Source organism: Ceratotherium simum, chromosome 15, assembly GCF_057802395.1.
Source record: "Ceratotherium simum simum isolate JZ-2026a chromosome 15, ASM5780239v1, whole genome shotgun sequence".
In the NCBI taxonomy this organism is placed as follows: Eukaryota; Metazoa; Chordata; class Mammalia; order Perissodactyla; family Rhinocerotidae; genus Ceratotherium; species Ceratotherium simum.
In genome coordinates this window covers 29,045,929-29,063,165 of record NC_141914.1, presented here as the reverse complement: position 1 = coordinate 29,063,165, position 17,237 = coordinate 29,045,929, and the positions used below count along the sequence as shown (strand labels likewise).

General features: G+C 40.5%; 1 protein-coding gene across 3 annotated transcripts in view; it reads right to left on the bottom strand.

The window, feature by feature from the left end:
- ACAP2 (ArfGAP with coiled-coil, ankyrin repeat and PH domains 2) overlaps positions 1-15,057 on the bottom strand; it is a 154,745-nt gene extending 139,688 nt beyond the window's left edge. The window contains exon 1 of one of the 3 annotated variants that reach the window (XM_087439831.1): positions 14,768-15,057. In XM_087439831.1, coding sequence (XP_087295957.1) covers positions 14,768-14,820 — 53 coding nt within the window. In that variant the 5' untranslated portion in view covers positions 14,821-15,057. The remainder of the gene's footprint in view (positions 1-14,767) is intronic. The other 2 variants (XM_014783070.2, XM_004424554.3) reach the window with 2 other exon arrangements.
- Positions 15,058-17,237: the final 2,180 nt, after the last annotated feature.

Here is a 17,237-nt window from a genome sequence, read left to right as displayed (position 1 = left end):
AATGAAAAACAAAAGAAAAGAAAATCAGAGACAAAAACAACAACAAAATGACTTAGAGGAAAGAGAAAATTCAGAAAGAAAAAAAATTTTTAACTATGATTAATTTCTTCAGATGTCTAAGGAAAGCTCTTAAAGAATGAGCCGATAGGGGCCGGCCCCGTGGCTTAGCGGTTAAGTGCACACACTCCACTACTGGCGGCCCGGGTTCGGATCCCGGACGCACACCAATGCACCACTTGTCCAGCCATGCTGAGGCGGCATCCCACATACAGCAACTAGAAGGATGTGCAACTATGACATACAACTATCTACTGGGGCTTTGGGGAGAAAAAAGGGAAAAAAAAAAAAAAAGGGAGAAGGATTGGCAATAGATATTAGCTCAGGGCCAGTCTTCTTCAGCAAAAAGAGGATTGGCATGGATGTTAGCTCAGGGCTGATCTTCCTCACACACACACAAAAAAAAGAATGAGCTGATAGTAAAAAGGAATATCCACAGAATAAGAAAGACCTTGCGGAAACTAGGGTTAGAAAATAAGTTGGATATATCATCCAGAAAGTACAACAAAAACATAAAAAGTTTTTTAAAAAGATGTACCGTTTCCAAAATCAATCTACAAAAATCAGTTGCATTTCTGTATGCTAATAATGAACCAAAAGAAAGAGAGCTCAAAAAGATAATACCATTTACAATTGCACCAAAAAGAATAAAATACCTAGGAATAAATCTTACCAAGGAGGTGAATGACCTATACAATGAGAACTACAAGACATTATTGAAAGAAATCAATGATGACATAAAGAAATGGAAAGATATCCCATGCAGCATGTGGATTGGAAGAATAAACATAGTTAAAATGTCTATATTACCTAAAGCAATCTACAGTTTCAATGCAATCCCAATCAGAATCCCAATGACATTCTTCATGGAAATAGAAAAAAGAATACTAAAATTTATATGGGGCAACAAAAGACCCCGAATAGCTAAAGCAATCCTAAGAAAAAAGAACAAAGCAGGAGGCATCACAATCCCTGACTTCAAAACATACTACAAAGCAACAATAATCAAAACAGCATGGTACTAGTACAAAAACAAACACACAGATCAATGGAACAGAATTGAAAGCCCAGAAATAAAACCACACATATACTGACAGCTAATTTTCGACAAAGGAGCTAAGAACATACAATGGAGAAAGGAAAGTCTCTTCCATAAATGGTGGTGGGAAAACTGGACAGCCACATGCAAAAGAATGAAAGTGAACCACCTGCTACCGCCATTCACAAAAATTAACTCAAAATGGATCAAAGACCTGAAGGTGAGACCTGAAACTATAAAACTCATAGAAGAAAATATGGGCAACACACTATTTGACATTGGTCATAAAGGAATCTTTTCGGATGACATGCCTACCCAGACTAGGGAAACTAAAGAAAAAATAAACAAGTGGGACTTTATCAGATTAAAGAGCTTCTACAAGACAAACGAAACCAGAACCAAGATGAACAGACAACCCACCAGCTGTGAGAGAATATTTGCAAAACATACATCTGACAAGGGGGTTGATCTCCATAATATATAAAGAACTCACACAACTGAACAACAAAAAAACAAACAACCTGATCAAAAAATGGGCAAAGGAAATGAACAAACACTTCTCCAAAGAAGATATACAGATGGCCAAAGGCACATGAAAAGATGTTCAACATCACTAATCATCAGGGAAATGCAAATCAAAACAACACTAAGATATCACCCCACGCCCATTAGAATGGCTATAATCACCAAGACAAAAAACAAATGTTGGAGAAACAGGAACCCTCATACATAGCTGGTGGGAATGCAAACTGGCGCAGCCTCTATGGAAAATGGTATGGAGATTCCTCAAAGAATTAAAAATAGAGATGCCCTATGATCCAGCCATCCCACTACTGGGAATCTATCCAACAAACCTGAAATCAACAATCCAAAGAGGCTTATGCACCCGTGTTCACTGCAGCATTATTCACCATAGCCAAGAAGTGGAAGCAACCTAAGTGTCCCTCAACTGACGACTGGATCAAGAAGATGTGGTATATATATAGAATGGAGTACTACTTAGCCATAAAAAAGACAAAATCGTCCCATTTGCAACAACATGGATGGGCCTGGAGGGTATTATGTTAAGTGAAGTAAGCCAAAAAGAGAAAGACAAACACTGTATGATCTCACTCATATGTGGAATATAAACCAACACATGGACAGAGAAAACTGTACTGTGGTTACCAGGGGCTATGAGGGTGGGGATAGGGGTGGGGGGTGGGCACAAGGGGTGAAGGGAGACATATGTATGGTGATGGACAAACAAAAATGTACAACCCAAAATTTCACACTGTTAAAAACTATTAAAACATCAATAAAAAAAAAATTAAAAAAAAAAAAACCTCTAGGGCCGGCCCCGTGGCTTAGCAGTTGAGTGCACGCGCTCCGCTGGGGCCACCCGGGTTCGGATCCCGGGCGCGCACCGACGCACCACTTCTCCGGCCATGTTGATGCCGTGTCCCGCGTACAGCAACTAGAAGGATGTGCATCTATGACATACAACTATCTACTGAGGCTTTGGGGGGAAAAAGTAAATAAAATAAAAAAAAAAAAAACACCTCTAAAAAAAAATTTTTTTAAATGTACCTTTTCAAGGGAGTAATGGAAACTGTGCTCTGCCAAAACAAGCAAATAGAAAGGACAACAGGAAAATCAAGAAAAAGTAAATCCGGAGGCTGGCCCGGTGGCACAAGCGGTTAAGTGCGCGCACTCTGCTGCAGCGGCCCAGGGTTCGCCAGTTCGGATCCCTGGCGTGCACCAATGCACCGCCTGGCAAGCCATGCTGTGGCAGCGTCCCATATAAAGTGGAGGAAGATGGGCTTGGATGTTAGCACAAGGCCAGTCTTCCTCAGCAAAAAACGAGGAGGATTGGCAGATGTTAGCATAGGGCTGATCTTCTTCACAAAAAAAAAAAAAAAGAAGAAAGAAAGAAAGAAAGAAAAAGTAAATCCTAAATAGGAAAGACAGGGAATTCCCATAACAAAAGTAAAGGAAATCAAGAGAATGAAAGGACAAGCCACAGACTGGGAGAAAATATTGGCTAAACACATATCTGATAAAGGACTGTTATTCAAAACATACAAAGAACTCTTAAAACTCAACAATGAGAAAAACATACAAAGAACTCTTAAAACTCAACAATGAGAAAACAAACAACTCAAAAAATGGGCCAAGGACCTTAACAGACACCTTGCCAAAGAAGATATACAGATGGCAGATAAGCATATGAAAAGATGCCACACATCATATGTCAACAGAGAAAAGCAAATTAAAACCACAATGAGATACCACTCCACTACACACCTATTAGAATGACCAAAGTCCAGAATACTGACAACACCAAATGCTGATGAGAAGGTGGAGTAACAGGAACTCTCTCTTTTTTTTTTAAGGAATTCTCATTCATTGCTAGTGGGAATGCAAAATGGTACAGCCACTTTGGAAGACAGTTTGGGGGTTTCTTACAAAACTAAACATACTCTTATCATACAATCCAGCAGTTGTGCTCCTTGATATATACCCAAATGAGTTGAAAACTTAGGTCCACACAAAAACCTACACACACATGTATATAGCAGCATTATTCATAACTGCCAAAACCTGGAGGCAACCAAGATGTCCTTCAGTAGGTGAAAGGATAAACAAACTGTGGTACATCCAGACAAGGGAATAGTATCCCTTGCCAAAAAGAAATGAGCTATCAAGTCATGAAAAGATGTGGAGAACCTTAAATGTATATTACTAAGTGAAAGAAGTCAATGTGAAAAAACTACATACTGCATGACTCCAACTATATGACATTCTGAGACAGGCAAAACTATGGAGACAGTACATAGATCGGTGGCTGGGGTGTGGGGGTTGGGAGGAGAATAGGTGGAACATAGAGAATTTTTAGGGCAATGAAACTACTCTGTAAGGAACATGTCATTTTACATTTGTACAAATCAATAAAATGTATAACACCAACAGTGAAACCTAATGTAAACCATGGACTCTGGGGGATGATGATGTGTCAATGTAGGTTTATTGACTGTAAGAAATGTAGCACTCTGGTGGGGGATGTTGATAATCGTGTAGGCTAGACATGTGTGGGGGCAGGGAGTACAGTCATGTGCAGCATAATGATGTTTCGGTCAACAACAACCTGCATAAACGATGGTGATCCCTTAAGATTAGTACCACAGAGCCTAAGTGTGTAGCAGGCTATACCATCCAGATTTGTGTAAGCACATTCTATCAGTGATGAAACTGGGGCCCACCTGGTGGCATAGTGATTAAATTCACATGCTCCACTTTGGCAGCCCAGGGTCCACAGGTTCAGATCCCAGGCACGGACATAGACACCACTCATCAAGCCATGTTGTGGCAGCATCCCATGTACAAAATAGAGGAAGACTGGCACAGATGTCAGCTCAGGGACAATCTTCCTCAAACAAAAAGAGGAAGATTGGCAACAGATATTAGCTCAGGGACAATCTTCCTCATCAAAAAATAAATAAATAAATAAAGATGAAACTGCCTAACGACAGATTTCTCAGAACATATGCCTGTCGTTAAGCAACATGTGACTGTATATGAGAAATCTCTGTATCTTCCTCTCAATGTCACTGTGAACTAAAACTCCTCAAAAAAATTTAGTCCATTGGAAAAAAAAAAGTGAAGGGAATAGTCACAAAACACGTATCTGACATACATACGACGTATCCAGAATATATGAAGAACTGCAATTCAAAAATAAAAAGACAACCCCATTTTTTTAATGAGTAAAATATTTGAACAGGCATTTCACAAAGAAGATATTCAAACAGCCAATGAGTACTTTAAAAAGTGCTCAACATTATTAGTTAACAGGAAAATTAAAAACAAAAACCACAGTGAGACTTCTGGATCAGCACGCAGAAGTTTAGAAGTCACCACTCCTTCCTAACAAGTAAAAAGCTGAACAAACAGAAAAATCAACAACTCTTCTTATTAGCTCCATCAGAGAAGTGAGATCACAGGGCCAACTGCTGCCCCAAAAAGTGGAGAGACAGATAGGCGGACATAGAGAATCACAACTTACTGGAGTAGAAACTTCTGTGGGAACCAGTGCCAAGGTGGGAAAACCTAAACTATAACTGAAAAACTTGAAGCTCAGTGTGGACAAGTCTGAGAGTTAAAAACTCCCGGCAGATTCATAATGAGGGACCCCAAATTTCTGTCGAGTTTTATCTCCTGGAGCTCTACCAGGTCCTCAGAGTGAATATGTAGAAAAATCCCCTCATGTTTCCAACAGGGGAAGGAGAAAAGGAACCATTTTGAAATACGCCAGAACATTCTGTCCTTCTTAACAAGGCCTGCCCTCAGGATAAACTATTTCAGCAGAGTCTAACCTGCTGGGGTTTTACCAGAGACTAACCTAACTAGGTAAGTGAAATACCCAGCTCTGGCTTTCCATATGGGGGAAGAGAAGTACCTAAGTCCAGCCCCTTCTAGCCATCTTGTCCCACCGGGAGAAAAAGTGAAAAGCACTGATCAAGTCCAGTGCAGGGACACAGGCTCATCAAAGGACTGAAACCAAACCATTAGACTACAGAACACTTCCCCTCCCCCTACATCTTACTGTCAACAACAAAAGGCCTGGTTACCACAGTTCCTTTTACCCAATGCATCATGTCCACCTTGCAACAAAAAATTACAAGGCATACTAAAAGGCAAAAAACACAGTTTGAAGAGACCAAACAACCATGAGACCCAGAGTCAGATATAGTAGGATACTACACCTACATATACCATACTCAAACTTCAGAATATCAAAGATAAAGAAAAACCTTGAAAGAAGCCAGAGGAAAAAACACCTTACGTATAGAGAAGCAAACATATGAATTACATCTAACTTCTCCTCAGGAGCCATGTAAGCAAGAAGAGAATGGAGTGAAACATTTAAAGTATTGAGAGAAAAAAAAAAAATCACAAACCTAGAATTCTGTACCCCATGAAATTATGCTTCAAATGTGAAACGGCATTTTCAAAAGTTAAGGAGAAATAAAGACTTTCTCAAGAAAAATTGAGAGAATATAGAGCCAGCCCTGATAGCCTAGTGGTTAAAGTTCAGCGCTCACTGCTTCAGTGGCCCAGGTTCACTTCCAGGTCACAGAACTACACCACCTGTCCATGAGTTGCCATGCTGTGGCTGCAGCTCACACAGAAGAACTAGAACAACTTACAACTAGGATCTACAACCATGAACTCCGGCTTTGGGGAGGGAAAAAAAAAGAAGATTGTAACAGATGTTAGCTCAGGGCGAATATTTCCCTGCAAAAAGAAAGAACAAAAAAAATTGAGGGAATATGTTGCTAGTAGACCTGCCTTGCAAGAAACATTAAAAGAATCTCTTCAAAGAGAAGGAAAATTCTATGTCAGAAACTCATATCTACATGAAGGAAGATTATCAGACAATGAACATTTTTTGTATTCTTAATTGATCTAACAAGATAACAGTTTGTTCAAAATAATAACAGCAACAATGGATTTGACTAGCAATACTTACGTGTGTGTACATACGCATATATACACAATTGTCCTCTCCTATCCGCAGGGGATTGGGTCCAGGATCCCACAGATACCAAAAGCCCGGGATGCCCAAGTCTCTCATATAAAATGGCATAGTATTTGCATATAACCATATAACATCCTCCCATATACTTTAAATCATCTCTAGATAACTTATAATACCCAATAAAATGTAAATGCTATGTAAAATAATTGTTATACTGCGTTGTTTAGGGAATAATGACAAGAAAAAAAGTGTGTACATATTCAGTACAGATGCAACCATCATGTGCCTTTCCATTCGCAGTTGGTTGAATCTGCGGATGCGGAAGGCCGACTGTATACACACACACTTACCTATGCTTATGTATAAATAAAATGAATGACAGCAATGATACAAGGGACAGGAGGGAGGAATTATACATTTGCCAAAACCCACAGAAAGTACACCACCAAGAGTAAACCCTAATGTAAACTATGGACTTTGGGTAATGATGTGGCAATGTAGACTCATCAATTTTAAGAATGTACCACTGTGGTGCAGGACGTCCATAGTTGGAGGGGTTGTGCATGAGTGGGGACAAGGTTTATATGAGCACTCTCTGTACTTTCCCCTCAATTTTGCTGTGAACCTAAAAGTGCTCTAAAAAATAAAGTTTATTAATGAAGAAACACACACACATACACACTGAGATCACTACACACCTACACAATGGGTAAAATTAAAAAGTGACAGCACCAGGGGGCCAGCCAGTGGCATAGTGGTTAAGTGTGGCACTCCACTTCAGTGGCCCAAGGGTTCGCAGATTCGGATCCCGGGCACGCACCCATGCACTGCTTGTCAAGCCACGCTGTGGCAGCGTCCCATATGAAGTAGAGGAAGATGGGCATGGATGTTAGCCCAGGGCGAATCTTTCTCAGCAAAAAAAAAAAAAAAAAAAAAAGAGGAGGATTGGCATTGGATGTTAGCTCAGAGCTAGTCTTCCTCACAAAAAAACAAACGTGACATCACCAAATGTTGGCGAGGATGTGGAACAACAGGAACTCTCAAATATTACTGGCAGATATATAAATGGTACAATCACTTTGGAATAATGTGTGGCAGTTTCTTATAAAATTAAACATATATCTAAATCTTGACATAGCAATTCGAATCTTAGGTATTTATCTTAAAGAAATGAATACCTATGACTATAATAAAAGGAGTTGTGCAAGAATGTTCATTACACTTTATTGATAATAGCCAAACAATGAAAACCATTTAAATGTCCATCAACAGAAGCATGGATAAACAAATTATGGTATATTCATACATAGGCATACTACATAGCATTAAGAATGAACTACTGATACAGAGAACAACATGGATGAATCTCATAAACAAAATACCAGGCAAAAGTAGCAAAAAGCTGAGAATAATAACTTGTATATAAAAAAACTACATGATTCTATTTATAATATTCTCCAATAGGCTAATCTAAGGTTAAAAAAAAAAATCAGAACAGTGGTTGTCTTTGGATGGTAGGGGGAGCATTCTGGGGAAATGGAAATATTCTATATGGTGACAGAAGTATGGGTTACACACAAGTATACAACTGTGCATTTCTTTTTTTTTTTTTTTTTTACTTATTTATTTCCCCTCAAAGCCCCAGTAGATAGTTGTATGTCATAGCTGCACACCCTTCTAGTTGCTGTACATGGGACGCGGCCTCAGCATGGCCGGAGAAGCGGTGCGACGGTGCGCTCCAGGATCCGAACCTGGGCCACGAGCAGCGGAGCGCACACACTTAACCGCTAAGCCATGGGGCCGGCCCCAACTGTGCATTTCAATGCATGTAAATTTTACCTCAAACAAAAAGAACTATAAATAATAATAATGGAGAGAGATATAAGAGAGCAGAAATACAGATGAAATAAGAATGGCAGAATGCTGATATTTGTTGAAGCTGGGTAATGAAGGTTCATTAATACTATTCTGTTTAATTTGTGTATATTTGAAATTTTCCACAATAATAAAAAAAAAATTTTTTTTACGTGCAGCAGACCCAGAGAGCAACTAGTCCAGGTCAGAGAAGAAGATGAAAAAGTATGAAAATTGGTCCAAAATAGTCCACAGATGACTGCCAAAATAAAGTTCTCTGACTGATGATTTTTTTCTTCCAAGATGATCTACAGAGATCTCTGATCTACACTGAGATTATCGGGAAGCAAATTCACTCTCAAGGAAAGAAAGTTCTCTGAAATGACAAAGGACACAAAATAAGCCCTAAATAAGCTATGAAGACTAATGGATATTTGATGATATTAAGAAATTATCATTACTTTTTCCTGATGTGATAATGGTATGCGGTTATATATTTTTTTAAGTGTTTATGTTTTTAGAGATACACATGTAAATATTGATGGAATTATGTACTGTCTGAGATGTGCTTCAAAATCACATAAGGACATGGGGAAGGTGGTGGTAAAGGTTAAACTGTTAAACCAGGGTGAAGGGTATATGGGAGCTCAATATATATTTTCTATTCTATTTTTTGCCTTTGATTGTAAATTTTATACTTCAAATATTTTTTAATCACAGCTTTATTGAGATACGTCACACAAAATTCACCATTTTAAAGTACACAATTTAGTGGTTTTTAGTATATTCCGAGTTGTACAACCATCACTACTATGTAATTCCAGAAAATTTCATCACTCCAAAAAGAAATTCCATACCCATTAGTAATCATTCCTCATTTCCCCTCCTTCCAACCCCTGGAAACTGCTAATCTATATTCTATGTCTATGGATTTACCTGTTCTGGTCATTTCACAGAAATGGAAGCATACAATATGTGGCCTTTGTGTTGGGCTTATTTCATTCAGCATAGCGTTTTCAAGGTTCATCCATATTATAGCATGTACCAGTACTTCATCTCTTTTTAATGTGGAATTCCATTGTATGGACATTCAATATTTTTAAATCCATTTACCCAGTCATGGTCATTTGGGTTGTTTCCACTTTTTAGCTCTGAATAATGAACATGCAGGTACAAATTTTTGTGTGGGCATATTATTATCAATTCTCTCGGGTATATACGCAGGTGTATAATGGTTGGGACACAAGGTAAGTCTCTGTCTAACTTTTTAGGAACGGCCAAACGGCTGCAACATTTTACATTCCCATGAGCAATTTATGAGGGTTCCAACACTTCGACATTCTCAACAACACTTATTATTATCTGTCTTTTCAAGTATAGTCATCCTAGTGGGTATGAAGTAGTATCTCATTGTGGTTTTTATTTGCATTTATTTGATTGCTAAATAATAAGGTTGAGCATCTTTCATGTGCTTATTGACTACTTGTACATTTTCTTTGTAAAAATGTTTATTCAAATCTTTTGCCCATTTTTTAATTGGCTTATTTGCCCTTTTATTCTTAACTGTAGAGTTCTTTATATTCTCTGGATACAAATTCCTTACCAGATCCGATTTGCAAAGATTTTCTGCCACTCTGAGGGTTGTCTTTTCACATTCTTGATGTATCCTTGGAAGCCCAAGTTTTAACTTCTGATGAAATACAATTTATCAACTTTTTTTTTGATTGCTTGTACTTTTGGCATCATATCTAAGAAATCATTGCCTAATTCAAGGTCACAAAGATTTACTCCTATGTTTTCTTCTTAGAATTTCATAGTTTTCACTCTTATATTTAGGTCTATAATCTATTCTGGGTTAATTTTTGCATATGGTGTACAGGTCCAACCTCATTCTTTTCCATCTGGATAAAGAGCCCAGCTGGAATGACAGGGACTGTTGTTTAGTCTGTAGATCAATTTGGGGAGTATTGTCATCTTAATAATATTAATTACACTTTTGAAAAAAAACAGTAACAAGGGAAACCTTGTTCCACCAGAAATCATAACAGACTATATAGTATTGTAACTAAAATATTAATGGTATTTGCTGGAGAACAGACAGATAAATTAGTGGAAAAGAGTAGAATCCAGAAAAAAACCCATGTACATATGTTTATGTGTGCAATTTTAAATCAATGGGGAAAGGATGGATTATTCAAATAAGGTATTAGGACAAGCGGCTTCCATTAGGAAGACAATAAGATTAGATATTATTTCACACACTCAAAACTAAAATCCAGTTGCATTACATGAAACTAAAAATTATTACAAAATGATAGAAAAATATCCTACAATAATGAGAGAGTGGAGACTTTTCTAGGCAATACACAAAAGTCAGTTTTTAAATTTCAGTAAGATGAAAGACACCGTACACAAACTTAACACAAGTTTACTTAATGCAATTAAAGCCTTGGCTTGTAAGAGAGAGTAAAAGAGTGAATTCACAGGGCCGGCCCAGTGGCGTAGTGGTTAAGTTCGTGCACTCCACTTCAGCGGACGGGGGTCCCTGGTTCCGATCCTGGGTGCAGACCTGCACACCGCTTATCAAGCCATGCTGTGGCAGGCATCCCACATATAAAGTAGAGGAAGATGGGCACAGGGCCAATCCTCCTCAGCAAAAAGAGGACTGGCAACAGGTGTTAGCTCAGGGCTAATCCTCCTCATCAAAAAAAATATATATACATCGAGTTTGGGATTTTTTTTAAACATTTAAAAATGAGGATAATAATTCCTACCTCACAATATACTTTAACATCAAATGAGAGAGTAACTATAAAAGCATCTAGTATGAGTTCTGGCACACTATAAAAGCTTTTCCTTCCTTATTTCAACTTAAGTTGATATTACATTATCAGAAGCTGCAATGAAGCACAGCAGGATTCCTGTATTTTGGTTCATGATAAAATTACCTTATAATTCAATTCTGCCTCTTCTGAGATGAAAACATATTTCCCCTCATCCTTTGCCCACTATATTTTCCATGTATAAAGTGCCAGTTATTAGTATCTGTTCTAAAGATGGAAGATGAAGTGGCAAAGCAGCCAGTACTGACACCAGCTTAACAGCAAAACATAACCGACATATGTATGTCTTTCACCAGTCTTTCACCCTTTAAAACTTTTTGCCCCATACACTTTCTAAAGATTTTTATTGTAAGTTATTGAACAAGGATCAGATCTGAAATAGAATCTACAACAAAAACCTTCAGAATGGTGCACAATAAATATTGTTAAGGATAAAAAATACATATATGAGATAAAGACTAAAGTGTTTGAAGGCTTGCTAATGCCAATATTTTTATATTTGAGCATTGCTCAGAGCAAAAATCTTTCACAATTCAGAAAGCACTGATTAATTCAACTTTTTGTTTCAAACATAATATTCACTTTCTAAGTGACCCATAACACAATTTTTACTAAAATTTTATGCAATTCTAAAGAGCAGCTATACATACAATTTATGGCCCAAACAAGTTCAAGCTTCTTCAATAAATCTTGGTCAAAATGGAAAATTCCTACTTTAAAAAAGCACACTTAGACACATTTACTTTCTTGTAGATTTTTATTTTTTAGATAAACAAGATTTTGACCTTTAGACTGGTTTTTAAAAAACTAAAAAGAGAACCCAAAATTACACAATGAAATGTGCCTTCCAATCTAAAAACAAACAAAAAAATGTTCATCGGAAGGTAAACGTAGCCACTGACTTTATTCAAATTACTTAAGACAAGGTTGCAACTGCAAGATTCTTCTCTCCCTATTTCAACCGGTCCCCCTGCTGTTTTATCAATTTAACAGGAAAATTAATGATTAATGGTTGAACACCGGTGAAATTTTTCTTCAGCAAGATGTTCCTTTTGGGTTAATTCTACAGCACTCTAGGCAGTTATGTCCACATGGCAGAATTTAATGCCACAAGATTCATTTGTGAAAGAAAAGAAAAATAGTAATTAGTCTAAAAACAGCACAACAGATCAGGACACTACAAGGAATAAATAGTGCAGATGCCTTGCTATCAAAAAAAAAAAGTCCAGCTCTCACAAATCTTCTATTTTGATATGAAAGTTTCAATATAGCATTCATAAACATGCACAATACTATTAAAAGCCAAGTTTCTCTCATACGTAAAGCATGTGAATAAAAAGACTTCTGAAATATTCTTTCCAAGTGCTGTAGAAACCTAAATAGTAATGCAGTTATAGAAAAACTGTAAAAATTAGGAATGTAAATGATGAGCCTTTTATTTCTTGGCATTCTTCCCTCTATTGCAAATCTAATCTAGTCCCAAAAATGTGTACAAGATATTGCAGTTCTTTGAATCTTGGTTTCTCTTCCCAATTTGCAGCCCACAATAATTGGAATATTGGAAACAACTCTTGAAAATCTCTAATATCTTAATTAAAATAGAATAAGTATTATATCCAAGTTTAGCAAAAGTTCACTATAATAGCCCATACAACTTAACCAGTATCTTTCTCTTATTTTATATTCAATGATTCCTTTATTTCAAAAACAAAGATATCACATGGTTTGTGACCAACACCAGTGGCTGGAAGCACTTCCATATCACTTCTTTCAACTTGTTTTTTAAAAAAATCAAACTTAAAATGTGAAACAAACTGAGCACAAACCCACATTCTCCAGGAGAAAAATGCTGTGACTAATTCATTAAAAATAAGTAGCTGAGTCATATTAATAAAAATTTCACAAAAAGCAGAACTTTCTTAAGGTACACTTTAAAAATTACTGTATTTGCACATGGTTCTGGAATTTAACCTGCAAACTGTCCTAGACAATCCATTTGTGTCTCCTGCGTGTCCTCAATTCACTCAGAACATAAGTTTCAAAAACTAATACCAACAAAAGCAATCAAACCAGGTGCAGCTTTTTACAAGCAACAGCCCTAAGCTCCAAGTAAAATTAACACCAAAAAAAAAAAAAAAAAAATCAAAGGTCAAAACCAAAAAGCGATCTTAAATTTTCTCTGAAAAGCAGGAGTTCCTTAACTTTACAATACTTTTCTTTGCTTTTCACTGAAAAGAGACTGGGAAATCAAATTAACAGTGATAAGGATGAGAACAGCTAGTTCCCCGGCGGAGGATGCAAGAACTTACAACCCAGGCTGGGCAGAGAGATCAGGGGGCACACACACACCAATGAATGCTCTGGGGGTGCTTTCAAGAGATGTCACTATCCAATGTAAGTTTTAAGGCCTTATTTTTTAAAGCCTAAGGACAGCCTTGTAAATGCACTGTAACGTACAACCTAGCAAAACTCCATTCTCCAAAACAATTCAAGAGTTTCCTACGATGCGCGCCACGGAAAGAGCGCGTTTTCTGGACACCCTGAGGACTGCCGCCTCTCACATGGGAGGGAGGGCGGCCCATGTGAATCTGAGTGCCACCACATCAGTTTATGTGACAGATCCACTGGGAGCATCCGACTGTGCTCCGGGGCCCTCCCGAGCCGACGCTGCTGGAAGAGGAACAGAAATGCAATCTTCAGGGCCCTCCTACTTCCGTTCTCAACACAGAAATGCACTGTTGCTCCTGGTCCTCACCTCTCAACGCAGCACCTTGCGACAGCGGTGCCTCCTTCAAAGAGCTTAAGCGGAAAAAAAAGCAGACATCTCGGCCCGGGCTCGACAGGAGGCGGCTGGTCAAAGCACTCTCACCCCCGACCCCCGTGCAAATGAACCGCCAGCGCCCTCCTGAGAGCCCCTCTGGCAGGGGACACGCAGGCGGCAGTAATCGACGTCGAGGTTCGCCCCCCACTCCCCCTCCCAGGGTAAGGGGAGCGGAAAAGCGCAAAGAGGAACTAAGTGAACTGCAAGAGGGGGCCCTGCGAGCTCCCTCCAAGAGGGGGTGGGGCGGGGGTGGAAACCAAGCAGGAGCGGAAGGAAGGGGGAAGGATGAGCGGCGCGAGGAAGGGACGAGGGCGCGCGCCCGCAAAGGGCACGAGTCTTCGGGTACGCGGCTGCACCCCAGTTCCTCGGACGGAGCGCTCCGCCCCGGGCACAGGGCGGAGAAGGGGGATGAAGCGGCCACGTCCCCCTCCCGGCCCAGCCTCGCCCCTCAGGAGGGGTGGTCGGGGCTGCAGTGCCCTCGCCGGGCGGGAGGGCGGCATCGGCCACTCGCCCGGTCGAAGGCGCGGGCTGCGGGGCCCTGCGCGCGTTGGCGGGCCGGCTCTCACGCCCCCACCGCCCGCGGAGACAGCTCTGGGGACGCCGGCCAGGCGCTGGGCAGCCGCGTCGGTTACCTGAAGCGGGGTGAGTCCTTCAGACACTCCTCGAAATCCACCGTCATCTTCATCCTGCCTCCGCCTCGCCTCGCCTCGCCTCGCAGGCGGCGCTGGAAGGGCAGAGGGAGCGGCGGGAGCGGCCGCGCTGGGGACCCAGACGGCTACGGCGGCCGCACTGCCGCGACTAGGGCCGCGCGGAGCTGCGGAGAGCGCCTCGCCCGCTGGTCATAGCAGCCTCCAAGACGGCGGCGGCAGCTACGGCTCGTCAGGCCCCAGTCCGGCCCCTCTTCCTCCCGCCCCCAGCAGAGCGCCGGCCTCAGGGAAACGGCCCGGGAGTGACAGGCTCAGCCAGCCAGCCACGAACCCGGCGGCCAGTGGGCGGGGCTTCCGGCAGCACCGCCTGCGGGCGCTCCGGCAACGCTCCTGAGTGACGGTAGCCCGAGCCAATGAGCAGCGGGACCGTGGGTGCCTCTTAGCCGCCAGCGTCCCCGAGGGCCAACCGGGATGCGCAGCCCTCGTTAGGCGGGACGCCCCGGTTGCTGGGAGGCCGCAGCAGAGGCTCCTTGGGAAGGAAGTCACGTGGCTGCGTGCCGCGCTTCCCGCGGAGCCCCCGCCTTTTCTCCTGCTTCTCCAGCCCCGCCCTGCTGAGCTGCCAACGCGGAGGAGCCGCCGCCTGCAGGTCTGAGGAAGGCGAGTTGCTTTTTGAGGCAGCTTTGGCAGAAATCTGAAGAGGTTAGGAGTAGAAATTATAAAAGGAAAAGATTGGCTGAACCACCGCTTCCTTTCAGTTTAGAGAAACTGAGGCCAGGAGAGGAGAGAGGGTAACTTTAATGATAAAATCCGCATTTCAGTTATTGGCTTCATCTCTTAATAATTTGGGGATATCTCCCATGTATATCTTTTCATATAACCAGAGACTTGCTGAAGGAGCTGGCATTTGAGGTGGGCATCGAAAGATCAGAAGGATTTAGACAGGTGTGAGAGGTAGGGCGTTCCATGTGGAGGAACCGCTCTCAAAACCACGGGAGACATTCCTCCTTACTGACAGCTTTCCCTCAGTAGCCTTGCCAGTTCTAAGATGACAGGGTTTCGAAAATCAGGCTCACTCCAACTTGCAACACCTGCCCTCTGATCCACGATTTTTCTAGGAGCACTGCGAGATATTCATCATCTGATCTAACAATAATCCTATAAGGCATGTATTTACCATACTTGTGATCTAAGATGTCATTGATTGTAAAAAGCACCATGGATATGTTATATTTAAACGTATACTTTTTAACCCAACCTAAAAGGCATAGGCGTATCCGTAAAAATGCACAGGTAGAGTGTTCTAACAGCACAGTGGCTCTGAGCCGGTCTGGAGGCAAGCTTCCTGGATTTACCTCCTAGCTCTCTCTCTGTAAAATGAAGATAACACCACTGATCTGATAGAGTTGTCCTGAGGCTAAAACAGATAAGAACTCTAAAGGGACTTAACACAGTACCACATAGTAATCATTCGATAAATGTTGGCTATTATCTTAACTGTACCACTTTCTTCTTCAGTACCATAATCAAAGGTTAAGTTTAAGCCACCTCACTTCCACAGCCTAAAGTCTTATATAACCCTTTTGACCATCTGACTAAGTATAGCATGATGACATGCTTTTTTTCATAACCTATAGTTATATCTTGATCTCTTTAGCACCTTTAAAAAAAATAACAGTATAATTTTGAGACATTTCAAAGAATATACAAGCTTATATATGTTTCTTCTTTGATTATAAACTTCGTTTCTTTTTTAAATTGAACTACATATCCCTGGAATCTACACAGCTTCTCCTGATCACTAGAAACTATTGACAGTTAAACGTTCAGTGTCCTGAGACACCAGTTGATCAAGCCAACCTCTTCTAGATTCGTAAATTCTATGTCAAATTTAGAAAGAGAGTTGGCCATTTCTACATTTAATTGTATTCCTGATGCATGACTACTATCTGTATAGACAATAGCTTATTGTTTCAGGGCTTCAACACAATGTAACCTTTTGGAAGACACCTAAAGTGACACTTTGGGATTCAAATTAAAACTCAACTCCATGGCACCATCAATGCAAATAATTCAACTAAGCTAATTATCAGATGAACATCTTCTTTCTGTGGATGGCTGATATACCCAGTTAGTGATAACACTGTCACAATTTTTCTTTTCTGCTCTATGGTAAAGCAAGAATTTTGAGGTATCAATTATAAGATATGTCCTAAATTAAGAAATATTAAAAGTGGGGTAGGGTGGGAACAGTTAGTCTTAGAATAGAAGAAATACAACATTATTATTCTTTTTTTTTTTTTTTGGTGAGGAAGATTGGCTCTGAGCTGACATCTGTTGCCAATCCTCCTCTTTTTGCTGAGGAAGATTAGCCCTGTGCTAACGTCTGTGCCCATCTTCCTCTATTTTATATGTGGGACACCGCCACACATGGCTTGATGAATGGTGCGTATGTCCG